At 41.4% G+C, this 16,424-nt stretch overlaps 1 protein-coding gene across 3 annotated transcripts in view; it reads left to right on the top strand.

Annotated features, from left to right (window-relative positions):
* Window positions 1-16,424, top strand: part of TUBE1 (tubulin epsilon 1) — a 129,318-nt gene that overhangs the window by 30,670 nt on the left and 82,224 nt on the right. For 2 of the 3 annotated variants that reach the window (XM_085611376.1, XM_085611378.1), the window contains one exon: window positions 15,739-15,791. The exons of the other annotated variant lie outside the window; for it this stretch is intronic. In XM_085611376.1, coding sequence (XP_085467502.1) covers window positions 15,739-15,791 — 53 coding nt within the window. The remainder of the gene's footprint in view (window positions 1-15,738; window positions 15,792-16,424) is intronic. 3 annotated transcript variants of the gene reach the window in all.

The raw sequence follows: 16,424 nt of genomic DNA, 5'->3' as shown, positions 1-16,424 counted from the left end.
AAAAAACACAGAAAAAAAGATAGGTTTAATGAACATTATAATTAGAAATTAGCATTTAAAAAACCTTTGAAATTTACTGAAAAAACCATAGGTTTCAGGCACGTTATAGTTAGAAATTAGCATTTAAAAAACCTTTGAAATTCACTGAAAAAAACATAGGTTTCAGGGATGTTATAGTTAGTTGGGCATTTCACTCATAGAAAACCATAGAAATTCCCCTGTTCTAGTTAGTTGAGCTAACTATAACTCACGCCCTCGCAATGCACTGCTGATAACGTCACATATTACATCATTCATGACATGGTCAGTGACATCACTGATGACATCGCAAATGACATCACTGATGACATCATCCACGTCAGAATCTGATGCACCTCATCAGACCCTAATATAACACTTGAAACACCCACTCTAAAATACAGACTATAATTTTCGAAACTATTAACACACCAATACCAGTTAGTACATATCCACTCACTAATTTGTAGCACTACACACACATCCATTAATTCACCCATACACTCACTCATACATACAGTCAGCCATCAATACAGCATTATCATATCCAGTCACATATCTATACAGACACTCACACACCACCTATCATTCATAGAGTTATTCGCACACCTAGTCAGTAATGGACACTTTCATTTACTCACCTGTACAGTTATACACATACCACGTCACTTATTTAGACATATACTAACACATACTTACACTCTAATACAATAACTAATACAAGGACACACTGATCCATACAGGCACTCTCACAATCACTCACTCTCAAATATAGTCATGTATACAGTCCAACACTCATATATACTGCCTTTCACATATGGAGTTACTCACACATGTACCACTGAGGCATCCATTCACTCACCAAGACACTCATACACACACTCACCCAGCCACACTGACCTTCACAGATACAGACTTGAACACATATACCCAGTGAATTATCCACTCACACATCTATGTACAGAGTCGCACTCAGGCACCCATACAGGTACTCGGGCACCCATACAGGTACTCAGACAAGCAATCAATAGCTCATATAGATCCTCATTCAGTTGCTAACCAAACCATGGAACTGCTTACACACCAACTGATAACCTAAACAGTGTGAATGTCTGTATCAGTCGCTAACACATGCATTAAGCAAGACACAATGAATCACTCACTTATACAGTCAGTCTCACACCTACGTAATCATCCATCCTGACTCTTATACACCCATTCATTCTTCAATACACCTTGGCATATAGATATAAAACATATTTACATTTTATAGAAACACACATTCACTGGATGATGTCCTCAGTGATGTCATCAGTGATGTCACTGACCATGTCATGAATGATGTAATATGTGACGTCATCAGCAGTGCATTGCGGGGGCGCGAGTTATAGTTAGCTCAACTAACTATAACAGGGGAATTTTATGGTTTTCTATGAGTGAAATGTCCAACTGACTATAACATCCCTGAAACCTATGTTTTTTTCAGTGAATTTCAAAGTTTTTTAAAATGCTAATTTCTAACTATAACGTGCCTGAAACCTATGTTTTTTTCAGTGAATATATATATATATATATATATATATATATCCTAGTTATTGGACTGAGAAATGTGCATTATCTCCTGAGTTAGACACAGGATTGGAGAGTACCTTTAAAGTTAATATTTGGAGACACCTAGGTAGTATTGACACTATCAGTAGCTCTCACCCAGGAGGAACAAATCTTGGTACTGAATGCAACAGACCCTCCGGCCCTCAAGGGAAATAAGGGCAGGCCCGAAGCCCAAAAGCACACATAAGGCCCACCCAGGACCAGTTTGAGCGTCAGGATCCACATTGTAAGCAACCTATTGCAAAATGGTTTTCTGCCTATTTAGTACACCTAGAGTTTTTTTTACTTTTGGTCACCCAGTTTTGGACTTTTTAGTGTGGGTGAGTCTCACTACTTGTGTCTCGCCCACGGTAATCACATAGTGAATGGACTGTGCGTGTTTACCGCCACGGTCCGCATTTTAAGATAAAGTCACTGCAACTCAGCTAGAGTAAGGGGCAGTTGGCTGGTTACACGCAAACCAGTGTGCACATGTGTGCGGGCTGTGCTTTTGAGACTACTGTCGTGCGCAAGCCGGTAACTGCACACATGTAGCCTGGTACAGAGGGGACTCTGCAGGGTTAGATATTGACTTGAGGTAAGCCTTAATAATATTAGTGGGCACTTATAGGTAACATCAGTATGGTTTACTGTTTTGTCTGCAATGACACTGTATTATATATATATATAGTGAGAAATATGCCTTAAAGTGCAGTGTAGCTTCCTTTAGGCCTACAAAGTCTAGCAAGATATCGAACATGGGTGAAAAGTGTGCTTCAGGTTCAAATATGTAAGGCACAAGCAGATATATGTACATCTTATAAGTCATCCAGAATTTTTATATTTCTCTGGCTCAGCTCAGGATCAAAGCCAAGGACTTTTGCCACCCTGCTGGTCTAAGTCAATTACTCTGCTCCTGTGCTGAGGGAACAAGGGCCCCCAACACAAAAATAGTAGTGAACAGTGCTTTCCTCGGCTCCTCCGGAGGAAGGTGTGGGGAAGAAAATCTACATCTGGTAATTACCCGGTGGTTAATTTGTAAAACAGTAAGTCCCAGGGCCCTCTCCAGGAGGACACGAGAGCTTGCACTGCCCATTTCTCCTGCCAGCAACGCTAATTACAGTATCACCATAACTACTTACTGTCACACTCCTACAAGTGTGACAATTCATACTAATGAGGGCCCACAGAGCTATAAGAATGGCTTGGGTGGCACATATCAGTGATTGGTAATGTATATTAAATTAACAAACAGCTGTTTTTGTGCTGATACCCACATTTGGCAGACAGCACCACCATGTGGCAGACTGTCACAAGTGCCTGTGCTAAGAATTAAGTGCGGTGCACCGGAACCAACGGTTCAAATGAAGCACTGCCTGTCACACTGTATCATGGTTGAGACAGCCAAGGCTGCTTAACAAAGGAGGAAGTGCAGACAGCTTGAACCAAAACAGGATGGGGAGTAACTGTGATTTGGGGGTGTTTTGACCCCTTTAGGGGGTCAAAGTTGATTTCATAGTATCACCAGGGTATTTCTATCTGCCTTATAGATATATTTGTAAATTGATACATAGTATTTAGTAGTGTGTGTATGTAATAAATGTACTTTTCCATTTTCAAAGAAAAAGTACAGACTGGACAATCATTTATGGAGTGTTATTATTGCTTGTCAGCAAATTGTGATTACTAGCCCGCACCATCTTCCCTGAGTAGACCTTGGAGTGCTCTGCTTGGCAGCCCTGAGTAAGTCAAATGCTACAGTTGGGTGCTTGGCTCCCAGTAAGGGGAAATTGTAGACCTATTACTTGCACAGGCATCACATCCTGCACAACTAATAACCCAAATTCCTACACAACCCAAGCAGATGATGAAATACCTCAGCCCAGCAATGTAGGGTCAAGGAGGTTCAAGTTCATTCCAACGCTCAAATAAACCAAAATCAACAATTCTGGTTGGGACATGTTTCCCTCTTCAGAGGGAATATTGAGTATTAGATGCCTTGTTCCCTGAATTTATTATAAGGGCAGGTGCCTGTGTGACACCAGGCAGCTACTATCGTCTCCAGGGGTCAGCTCTGCCAGGAGATCTTGTGTACTGTATTTCATGTTGAAAGGTCCTGAAGGCAAAGGAGCAAGGGGAGAGGACATTAGAAAATGTGCTGCAACTGTTGTTTTTCTGTGCTCAGCAACCATCCTCCAGTCCACATTCAGTTATCGTATAAAAAGGTGTTCATGACCATCTAAGGGTAACCGTAATAACAGATGCTTTTATGGTGATCAACGCTATCAGCCTTATGTATGCACTCATTACGATCAAATGAAATCAAAATTGCACGTGTAGATAATGTTTGTAAACACTTGTATTTATCAATAAAAACTAAAAACAGTGGAGCCAAGTTTACAAGGATCGCTGAATGTACTTCATATAGTGCTGCCAGGAAGCATTATCCCAGGTGCAGCTAGTGCACGCCAAAAGAAAATGCTACAACCAACCAGGACGTGGTAAAGAGATGGGTGATGAGTGCACCTTCGAGAATTGAGATAGTCATGACCAATCACCTGTGTCCAATGGTTGTCCCTAGGGAGCACTAGATTTGCAATTTGTGGGGTAGGTTTAGTTGAGGATCCCCACAAATTGGTCTAAAATAAAAAAAATACAGGGGAATTTTCAGACAATGAGAAAACAGGAAGGAATGGAAAAGCTGGTTCAGAGTCTTCAGTTCTTACGACCTATGTTGACTAATGTTCTGCTCGGTTGAAACATATCAATGAATTGAGCATTGAGAATGTGCACCAAAGTGTTTAGTCCATGTCTTGTCTTCATTACATTTTGCATAAAGCCATTGCCCCGCATTTTGACCTAAATATTCTCTGAGATTGCTGTTTTGAGTGAGTGGGTTTGTTTTTGATTTAAGTATAGAGGCATCACAATGCTGCAAGAGTATGTATTGCTCTGTATTTTCTTTTGTGCACAAATACCAAATGCAGTTGTTGCTTGTTAGCTGGATTCCGACTGGAACATTTTACTGTGTGCAAGGACAACCTTGTTTCTCAGAGCTTCCCCCTTAATATAGTTTATATCTCTGTAACCACCGAATTTGTGCTGAGCCTCTGAGAGGCAATATTTGTTGACTTTACCCAAAATCATTTGGCTTTTCTGAGCCACATTTTTTTTCTTTGAGTAATTGTTTGCTTACTCCAGGAAATTCAGTCACAGCCATTTTGGGAGTTAGACATATTTACCCACAGACAGTGTTTTGCAAATTATGTCCAGAGGAGAGTGTAGTATAGTATTTTTTCAAGAGACGCAAACTCTACACATTGCATCCCAGTGGACTACTTTAAGGTATGTTTGGGGCACACCACAAAGATTTTTAAGTCAGACACTGAACTAGGCAGGTTCCATTTGAACGTGATCCCAAATAGGACCGTTTTAATTGTCCTCCTGGTGTAGCACCCAGAGTAGACTGAGTGATGGCACAACATCAGAATATGCACGTTAGGAAACCTTTCTCAAAGGGACGCCAGAGATTAACCCTAATATCTCTTGTGAGAGACATTTACCCACTTGATTTTAGTGGGGTGACATAAAGCATGGGTATGGGTGATGGCCGAGTTAATTAAAAAATGCGTATCAAATTGTTGTTTTGCACACAGTACCATACGAGTGCCTGTCCCCTCATAAAACATCTTTGTCTCCCAGTGGTGAGCTCGGTGTCCATATTTCGGTTTAGGCCCCTTTGCTTTGTCAAAACCACATGAATGCAGGAACTAAATTTAGGAATGTGATCTCATTGATCATGCTGTAAGGTAAGGGATATTCTAGCTCCTAGTCCAGGTCTCTTTCTCACTAAGCATAAGAAGAAGGCCTAGAGGGGAGATAGTGTTCTCATATGATGGCCTCTTCTGGGGTAATTTCCCGACTATACCACCAAATACAATCCCTTTCACAATTGTTCCCAATATGCCTCGAGAATAAGGAGTCTTCCATGGATGGTTTGTTTGCGGATGGGTGGATTGATAGAGGGAGTACACTTGTTCCTTTTCTAATGCCCATATTCTGGAGGAGAGGAAGGAGGTATTTATAGTCTTCAAAAGGTGCAAGAAGACTCTTGTGATAATGGATTCTATTAAGGGCATGGGTGCCGAAGACTAAAATGTTTGCATCTCCATAGCTATTAAGTTATTTTGTGGTCGGGCTGGGGAGTTTCTGTGAATGGTCTTTATGTTTTTTTCATTGTGGTTGAAAACTCAGTCTGGTAGCATGAATGCACCCAGGCACCCTCTGGCATAATTGTTGCCTGGAATTAGATGTTTGTCCACATAAATCATGGTGCACTAATGGCCCCAGGTGATAATGCCTTCTAATGTCCTTCCCTGTGAGTATTATTGGGCCAAGTCAGTAAGGAGGCTGAATGGACTTTTGCCATACAGTAAGTATTAATGGCTCTAGGCAGAAATGACCTTGCTTTTACATTCCCCTATGCATTAATAAACATCAATGACCTCAGGTAGTAATAGCCATTGTTAGCACCTTATTCTGAGTATCTAGGGGATATTTGGTAACACCAGGGGGAGGGGGATATTTGTGGCTCATACAATAGCTAACAGTAAAGATGTATTCAGTAGCTCTCCTACCTTGCCACAGGGATGGTAGGGGTATTTTGTGTCCACCTCCTGTATCCTTCACAAAACATGGAAGGGTCTTTTTTTGACCCCCACCTTGCCTGTGGGTGAGGGGGTTGGTTTTATGATCTCCTTCCTCCCCCCTTCATTTTGTTCAAGGACAGGCCAATGGATTTCTTTGCTCATTGACCCCACTTTGCTGAAGGGTAGATGGAGGAGTTGACCGCCAAATAAATCTGTGGTCCATGGGGCAGCTGACACTTGTGCCCTGTTGCTTTTGCACACAAGGCAGACGTTACAAATGTTCCTGTTCTGGGTGTCCTTTACCCTTGTGTGTGGGTGAATGTGTCCCAGCACAGTTGACACCTACCCTGGTGCCCTGTTTGTATCGACCAGCTTAGCCAACCTCCTTTGTCCTGATTTTTGTTAGGATGAAGGAGGTCTACTGCTATATTTATGAATGATGTCCTTCCCACTCTATTGTGGCCCTTTAAAAGCCCTCCTGATCTTGCAGGCCTGCAGGTTTTATTAAATATATTGCCCCATTCTCCCTTGGGCATCAGGGTATATAACACTCTGCTTCCATACCGCAATAGTAATCAGGAATTAAAAAGAAACCTCTCGCTCTTAAGCAAGCTGGAGCGTGGGTTTAATTTTGATAGGGCCAGAGCCAACACAATCCTTCCTGGCCACTCACCGGGTGGATTACTTTTTACACTCCAGCTTTTAGCTGTCCATCGGGGAAAGCCTCGTGTGGATCACACTAAAAACTAACAGTGGATTTAAACCCTGCCCATTGCTTGTTCTCTTGTCTGTCTCATCTGCTTGCTTCTTATATGATGGTTTTCTTTTCTTGTCTTGTCCCTCCCTTGGAGCATGCCCTCTTTACCATCCTTTTAGTTAGCTAAATTGTATTCTTCCACTTCTCCCTTTCAGTGAACTTATTTTTTATTTCAACACTCCATGAGGGAGCACATGATTTCAATTATGTCCGGGGTGTACTTCTCCTCCTGCCCCCACTCCATGGCGCTCCCTCCCCCATTGCTCTAGCTTGGCTGCTGCTCTCCCCAACCCTCCCTTGCTTTTCAGTTTTTTTAAGCCTCCTAGGAGGCTCCTCCTTTACTCCTTCATCTCCTCCCACTCCTCATTGCTTCTCCCTTCTCTCCTTTGTTGCTACCTGAACTATTGCGATCCTAATTTTTTTAATACTGTATCTTTATTTTATTTTTATTTATTTTTTATGTTAAATGTGTGGAATGTGTTGCTCGCCATTTTATTAGCATTTCAAAGGCTTTTTTTTTTTTTTTAAACTCTTTTTATTTGCAAAACACAAACAAACAATAAGGTCAGCATTAGGCATATGTGCCACTGTGGCCCCGGTACCCCCACGGACAGTAAAAAGCAATAAACCTGACACAACACCCTGAAGGCAGAGACTGTATCTTTATTTATCTATATATTTGGGATGGCCGGCAGCTGCCGTTTGCTACCAGGTTACTCCACAGTGATAAAAGCACTTTCGCGCCACTAAAATTGACTTTTTTTATTTATTGAACCTAGTGGCTTCCACCATCTTAGAAAAGTTAATTTAAAAAAATGCTTGTGGCATTCCCTAAGTGCGTTCATGCTTGGTAACGCATGCGCATGCATCATCACAAGTGGGCACACCTAGTGAATTACGCCAGATGCATCATCATGGCTTTTTTTTTTCCTTGACTAGTGCTTGTTGAATCTCTCGAAGTTAAAAGGGAGACTAGGCTCATAATTAAACACTTTGCCATGCCTCCCAATCTATATTTATTGAAGCGGGAATTAAGATGCAGTGTTCTACAGCTTATCAGATAGTATCTCAGTTATAACATTTGATGTATTCTTTCATTTCTCTTGTGGAGCTCCTTTCTCACCTCAGTGGTGTGCTATGGCTCTATATGTATGCACGTATTCTAGTGCACAGACCTAGCTGCAGTTACAAAGCAGTGTATGTGGCAGTGAGCAAAAAACTATTTTTAACTATGACTTTATTTTTATTTACAATTGCCTCTCAGCGTTTTACGCTCCTTACTTTACACACCACAAAATGGGGTGGAAAAGTAGACAGTGTTCATATTAATCCGTAGAGATGGACGAGCCAGCAAGTTAACAGAGAGAGCAGAGCCGAGCCAAGGGTCTGGCTTTGATCTTAGCACACGAGCCGAGCCCTGTAAGTGTTGGTTATGCACATCATACAGCAAAAATCACTTAAAATATGATAAAGTTTCTTCAAAATTAAAAAAGTATTTAACACGTGGAAGCTTTCATATTAATATGTTACATTATAGCACTGCACTGAGAAGTACTTTTTAAAAGTGATTGGTTTTAAACATAAACCATTAATTAACTAAGAGGCAAGACAATTTTCATGTAAACTCTGTTCGTGGCCCATGTTATTATAGATCAACATTGTAGTTAATCAAACAGAAAAGTTTTTGTACAACCAGTAATCTGATCTCACATATTTAAAAGGGCTTTCATACGGAATAATGAACAATAATGAGTTTTGGTGAAATACAATATTTGCCTAAGATTACACAATCTAAGGGGGGAAGCAGTGATTTATCCAGGTTTTTGGTGTCACTTTGTACAAATCAACCACTAAATGGGTACCTATTTGTCCTTTTTTATGATACCACTTTATGTATACCTCTGTGCAGGTTTTATAAAGCGTGAACCTACCCAGAGGGATTAGAGCGCTTCACCTGAGCAGCAGTTAAATTACACAAGGTTACATTTAATTTTATAGGAATGGGGAGCTTAAGTAGTTTATCCAGAATCGCAGGATATTGAGCCAACCCCGAAACTCAAACCTGGTAACCCAGGTACAGAGTCTGAAGCTCTGGCCCTTTGCCACATCCTCGGTAGAGGGAGGGTGGCAAGCAGAAGCTACTTGAAAGCTCGGCTCGTTATGGACTCGAGATTACAACAGGACCCCAAGCTGAGCCAGTGCCAGGCTTCAGACTCAAGCCTGGCTCGAGTTTTCAGAGGCTAACTCACCTCTAACAATCAGACACATTACTTTTGCATGGGACACAATATGTTGTTGCAGGCAGTGGGTTTTGAAAGCATGTCAAAACATTTGGATTTGGAGATTGAGTCATTGAAGAATAGAAATGTATTCAGCTTGCTGGTGAAAAGCAGATTGTTGGTGCTTTTTTTTCGACAGTGAGGCTAAAGAAAAAAAGATTTTCCGCTTCATAAACTCCTGTGTCCTTGAGAGCTGGCAGTTTGCTATGCTAGGAGAAGAGCACAAACCCAGGATGGAGCAATCCACATCTACGAATTGAGGACACGTTTCGATTGAATGATCAGTTATTTGATTACAGATGTGCAGGTATTACAACGGGCTATAAAACTATTACAAAAGCAAGTAATAACATATTTTTTATTGATTGTGTTATACCATACTTCTATTTCTAAATGCTGTAAATACCAATTCTTTCTGTTGGCCAATATACCAGTATGCAATTTACCTACCTGGAAAGCTGTGTTGGCTTTGCTGGAGTTCACACTTGTGATGTGCAGTTTGCCTGTCTTGTTGGGAATACGCATTTAAATTGCTTGAGCACCCCTGCTGCCTCATTGTAGTTGCATTTTTATAGCGCTTACTACCGCTGACAAGGCATCGAATGGCTTTTCGGCGAGTAGCATGCTTCTCCGGAACCCAAAAAGGATTAGTGGTGAATTAGTATAGGGCAATATGAATTAATTTGAGCGGTGAACTTGTGAGTCTCTTAGTTGGTTTGGAATGGATAATGGAGGGATAGATTCAATTCTTCATGCAACTTCAGAAATAAGACTGTCTTCATGTTGAAATGCCTTCGACACTTGCTGAAGCAGCTCTGTGAAGTCTATCATGAAGTGCAAGAAATAAAGAAACTTCTCCGATTTTATGTCATGAATCAATCCTTTGGCTTTATGTGAATATTCATCACTACCAGTAGCAAGGTGCTCAAGATGAAGTAATGTAGACTTTCAGTTTGTCTTAAGTGCAGTTACTGCCCTGTGCTGACTTGCTACCCATCTGATTTGCTGCAATCCACCAAAATGTTTTAACTGCTCTTCCAGATTGTCAGCTATCTCTTTAAGTTCTCTTCTCCGCTTAGGTGAATAATAATATAGTTTGAAACATCCTTTGAGCACCTCTTCAGATTTGGATAAGTATGAACTTGCTTTTTTAACATCACGCATAGCAGGTTCTAGATTGTGAGCTACGCAGTGCACAACTGCAATGTGATTGTAGGTGTCCCATCTTTGATGTGTGGAGATCTCGTCCAGTAGCTGCTTCACAACACCGCTATTACCGGCCAGGTTCACAGCAGCTCCATCTATATTCAGACCAATGCATTTCTGATTCAGAATATCCCGAGATATGCCCATGCCTTGCAGGCCAAGTAATATAGCATGTTTCCCACTGGAAGCAGTGGAGCTTTTTATGCCGACAATGTCACACAGATGGGTAACAAGGGTGCCTTCACAAATGAATCGCACATAAATCAGTTCCTGTTCCTGTACTCCTTTGTCAGTTGACCCATCTGACAAAACACTGAGGAACCTAGCATTTTCTGCATGCGATCGGATTTTCATTTTTATGGTCTCTGTAATTACTATTACAAAGTACATGCATGATCATTGGTATGATTATTCCAAATTCCAGTCAGGATTGTTCTTTTTCTCAAGTGTGTAGAGTTTCAGAAACGTAATGAAAGCCTCACCTTCTTTTTCAAGATAATAGGCTGTATTAAATAGAATGCTTAAGTGCCCGATATTTTTTTCATGCATAATAACACACTTAGGGAGAATAAAGGTGCATCCATGATTCTGAGGTGATTCCCCTGCTGCAGAATACTGTCAGCAGCCTCTGTCTGTGAATTCCAAATACGTCATGTTTTTACTATAGTCATAGTTGCAGATTTGTTTTGGTGATTTGTAGGGTGTGCATTCAACTGCTTCAGCTTACAGCAGTTTGGCCTCAATGATTCTGAATAGAGTGCATAAATCAAAGTGAGGTGCAGGGCAGATATTATGCAGTGCATTGCAATGCTTAGCTTTGTTCACAGTACAGAAGTGTCTATTTACTCGGCCACTGCTACAAGGAGCTTCTTCTTGTTATTCACACAGCTGATGAAAGGCAGCTTGCTTTAGTTCAGTGTGCAGGAAATGCTTATTACCAACGGCTGCATTTTCCACATTACAACGCTCTGTGGATAAGGACAGGCGGTCCTAACTAAATGGGTTATACAAGGTTTATCGTTTTACTCGATCTAAGAAAATATCCAAACATGCAGATGTAAAGGGGAAGAAATGAGGCACATCCGTCGCCCACAAGGCAGGTAAAACCTAGCAGTTTCTAGAGAATCAGATGAAGCAAGCGTTGTATCGCAAACGCCACCTGACTGCTCACCTCCCCTCACAACGTATTGGCCATAACATAACCCTTTACCATTCCTTCTATCGGGAGACGTGCGTCCATGTGGTCTTCCCTGCCGTGCCTTCTTTTATTCTGTGTACATTATTTACTTAACTGGCTGATCAATAGTAATGAAGACCGCATTTTTTGTAGCGCCACATTTCGATCGCACACTTTTCATAGGCTTGCATCTTGTAGTGGTTCCCAAACTGCATGCTTGGTGCGTGGCACCCCAGGCTAGTTATGACTGCACACCAGGGTGCCACAGCGCACAGATTGGGAACCACAGCATTAGAGTAATTACATTGTTCCCCTGAGTCCTAAAAGGACCTTACTTGCTTTGGAGACCAGTGGCACTGTACAATTAAGGGTGGGGCTGAAGCAAGGGGGCAGGAGGGAATACCTATCTGTGAATGGTGAACAGTGGACCGCACATGTCGTTCTCAGGTCTGTGAACTTCACAAGTATTTCAGAGTTCTGCATGTGCATTCCAGCTATTTCTCTTGCAGTTGGTAAGCGGGCAAGACTTGGCTGCGCTCCATTTCCTGCAAACATTAATCCCCATGAAAGCCAACCTCCCCAACACTAGAATCGGAGCAAAAGCCCCTGACCAGCGGCAGTGTCCCCATCCAAGTGCACCTACAGTAGGGCCCCCTGCAGAGAGATAGAGCTGTCCTCAGCTGGCGCAGGCTTACATCATGGGCAGAACTCCACTGGCAGGGCTCACCCGATCATGACTTAACACCCAAGGTGCAGGAGGAGAACTTCTGCTCTGCTAGGGCACCAGTGTCGTTCATGGCCTGCCTCCGGTGAAGTAAATTGGGTACAGGGGTTGGCAAAGACAGTTTACACGCTTCTCAGGCAGTATATCCTGCCATGGCTCATTGTAATCAGCGCATGATAAGCATGTAAACATGCTACTATACACTTTACTGTGCAGAGATTAGCTACCATATGATTGGCTGATTGCAACTAGGCCTCAGTAGACCGAGCCCACGCTGCAATCAGTCAATCAACACCTTTGCTTTTCCCGCATTTTGTCACAGCAGTTTCTGAACATTTTATCCAGCTGCCCCCTAGAGCCTTCTATCGGCACTGCACTTCAGCACAGCGGCAGAACTCACTCGCCAGGCCGGTCAAGTAGGCCTGAAAACTAACTCGCCCTGAAAGAAATTGGCTCTCTGTTGCGAGCGGGCGAGTACATTTTTTGAGCCCTGTCCTTTAGGCCTTGTTCCAAGATCGTCAGGCCAGGCGGTGAGTGGGTCATAACTTTTCCAATCGCCACATGCGAGTATTTCTGTTTTGGAAGCATTCAATTTGAGATTGCTTAATGTCATCCAATGATCAATGGCTCTGAGGCAACTGAAAATGTGTGAGCTTCCAATGTCATTGGAGGTTTCCAGTTTAAGGAGTATTTGTGTGTCATCTGCATAGTTATAGCATTTGAGGTGAAATTAATTGATCAGTGCTGGTAATGACTTCATGTAGATGTTGAAAAGCATGGGTGAGATGATAGAACTTTGAGGGACCCCTTCTTTTGTGAAGTATATTTTGAATAAGAATGGTAGGATATGGATGACATTTGTTCTGTTTTGAAGGTTGGATGTGAACCAGTCGAGAGCAATCACCTAAATGCCGGCTTCATAGAGTCTTTGTATTAGAGTGTCATGGTCAAGAAGTAGTGCAGAAACCCCGTTCCGGTTTACTGCATTCTTAAGGTCATCCTAGGTGGCAATGAGGGCAGATTCTATGCCTCTTCCTGGACGGAATCCTGTTTGGAAATCTGGTTATCTTCAATGAATTGTGACATCTCGGCGAATGCTGCTCTTTCTATCAGTTTGTTCAGGATAGGTCCATTTGTAATTGACCTGTAGTTGTCGGGGTTAAGCGGTTCTAGGTTTGTTTTCTTTAGTAATGGGCATATGTATGTCTTTTTTAGGTCTTCTGGAAATAATCCTATAGTTAAGGAATTATTGATGATTCTTTTTGCTGGTGTGGCAGCAGAGGTAGTTAGAAGACTTATTTTGAAGGTTTGTGGTGTACATGGGTCAGAAGGGCTGCTGGCTCGCCTGCTTGCTTTGACCAGATCCATAAATTCACTATGTGATATTTATTGAAAGGAATGAAGAGGTTGGGTCAGCCTACTCTTGGAGGGGTCTTTTTGGAAAGGGGTCGGGCTGGTTGTTTTCCTTTGTTTTAAATAGGAGTTGAACATGTCTGCTTTGGTTGTGTAATGATTTGCCAGTTTGTCTGTCAATTCTTGAGTAATGGGATGAGTTCCTTCTAGGCAAGTTGGTTTACGAAAATTCTTAATTTATCCTTGTATAGTCTCTTAAGTTTCTGTATGTGAAGTTTGGCTTCATTGGTGTTTGTTTTGAGCCAGATGTGTTGCAGTTTTCTAATTTGCTGTTTTATTCCTTCAAGGTCTGTATTTTTCCAAGGTACCTGTTTTCTATTGTCGTGTTTTGTTTCTCACAAGCTTCTGGTAGCCTCTCATATAGTTCTTGAACAGAATTTGGTCCCTAGATGTGTATTGGATATTAGTTGTGTTTCTAAGTGTTCAATATTGAGTTTGTTCCGCGGTCGATAGGTGGATGCATGTAAGGTGGTTTAGGTGTGTTTCTTTGTGGTGTTTTATGTTGTAAAGCAAGCAAATGGTGGTCTCACCATGTGACTGTAGAAATTGTTTGAAATGTAACTTGTTCTGTATTTGCAAAAATGACATCCAACGATGTGTGTGGGTTTGTGGATGATCTGATGTAGGTCAGTGTGTCTAGGCCAGTGATGATAGTTTTCAAATGTGGCATATTGGGTTTGCCAAACCAAATGTTTAGGTCACCAAGAATGCATAGGTTAGAGTGTTGTGTTATCAGGTTTGAAATTGTGTCTGGTAACATTGCATTGCTAGGTGGAGGTCTGCAGAGGAGTAGGAACTTACAGGAGAAAAATGGTGTAGGGTTGCGTTTGATGAGGAGGGCTTCACAACCTTGTATGTAAACGTTGTCAGCTTTAATGATATTTAATGTTTGCTTAAATACAACAGCTAGGCCATCTCCTCTTTTGCCTATACGATTTTGTGTGAGAGTTTGATAGCCTAGGGGGTCGGCTTTATACAACACTGGAGCCATGTCATTGCCCAACCACGATTCAATTATGAAGAGTAAGTCAGGATGTGTGTCAGTGAAAAGGTCGTAAATGTGATGCGTGTTTTTAGAGAGTGATAAGAGAATTAATTAGTAGGCAGTTTAGAGATTGTATTTTGGTGATGGTGTGACTTTGTTTTGTAGAAGAGTGAGCAGTATGTTGAAGTAAGGGAGTGATTTTACTTGTATTAGTGCCAGCAGCCACAATACGCTTAGAGGAGAAAAGGATACATGAGTTTCTTTGGTTTTGAGGTTGTCTAGAAACGGTTACTTTTGCGTACTGTTTTTTACTTCCGCATAGGTTTGACAATCAAAACAACTAATATTACAGCTGTACGTTAGATATTTATGGAACTGCACTTGGTCGAACCACATTTGTCCTTCAAAAAGAGCAATTGTTAAATGATTTTTTATCTTCGCCCAGTAATTCTCTGTCCAGTCCAGGAACAGGAGCTGCAAAGGATGAGGCAAGCTATATATATATGATATAATCTCCTATGTAGAGCGTATTAGGAAATTAACTGCTCAGGTCTATTGGTGTATGGAGGTTTCAGATAGCAACTTTTAATCATGGATTGAAAGATGCATTTAATTTGATAATACATTTTCTTACTAAGCAGACTCAGACATAATGTTGCATATTCAAAACTTGAGATTTACCAACCTATTAATTTACTGAATTGTTGTAAGGGACATGCAGTTAATGTAGACCCTTCAAAATGCCTGCCAGAATGGGATGTGTGGTGCAGAATGTTTCAATTAAACCAGTGAATTAGAGTTTTATTTTATTGGTTCTTGATGTTGTCATTCCACATCAGCCGCTCTCATTTTTTACATAATTTCGTGTTAGTTGCTATGTTGAAAAACTCAGACTACTTTGTTTTGGGATGCATAATTGCATTTTTATCTTTGTTTTCAGAAAGGAGTTTATGATGAAGCAATCAGTAGTTTCTTCAGAAATGTAGACAGCAGGTACGTTAGTGAAATATTGTGACACTTTGCATTTTGGCCGCTTTTTTTATTAACCGTTGTTTACCTTTCCATCGTTTGCCCTAAACATTTTATTGACTAACCATGAGCTATGTTTGTTCGGAAGATTGTGATATCTTTCCAATAATATCATCCTAGCTTGCACATTTGTGCAATTTAATGCAAATAACTTTACATATATATCAGTTTGCGAAAGAAAAGCTAACTTGTTAGTATGCTGTGTCGAGCTGAGAGAGCGTATGCGGAATTTGGCTGTATGTTCCCAGTTGGTACTTTCTGTTTGAAAGTGGTATAGAGGATGTGTTTTGGTCAGAAGGCTTTATTGTATAATGCACAAAAGCGACGCAGTGGAATGCAGCGTCTGCATTTTAGAATAAATTGAATGTGGCAGAGTAAGAGAAGGAGAGAAAGACAGATGATCAGGTAAAGAGAGAAGGCAGGAACAGTGAACGGGAGCGATAGTGGTGAGGAAATTTGATTTCCTGTATGTTCCAACTGTAATACTGCATCTTCCTAATCTGATTCACCTTCTGTACGCTATGGTCTCCACCCAGGTATTGCCTCTCAGTCCAATCAAGTACCTGTCGTAATGTCACACTACAAACCATGAGACCC

Source organism: Triturus cristatus, chromosome 6 (assembly GCF_964204655.1).
Source record: "Triturus cristatus chromosome 6, aTriCri1.1, whole genome shotgun sequence".
NCBI lineage: Eukaryota > Metazoa > Chordata > Amphibia > Caudata > Salamandridae > Triturus > Triturus cristatus.
Note: the sequence above shows the minus strand (reverse complement) of the source record. Positions and strands in the feature narration are given on the sequence as shown.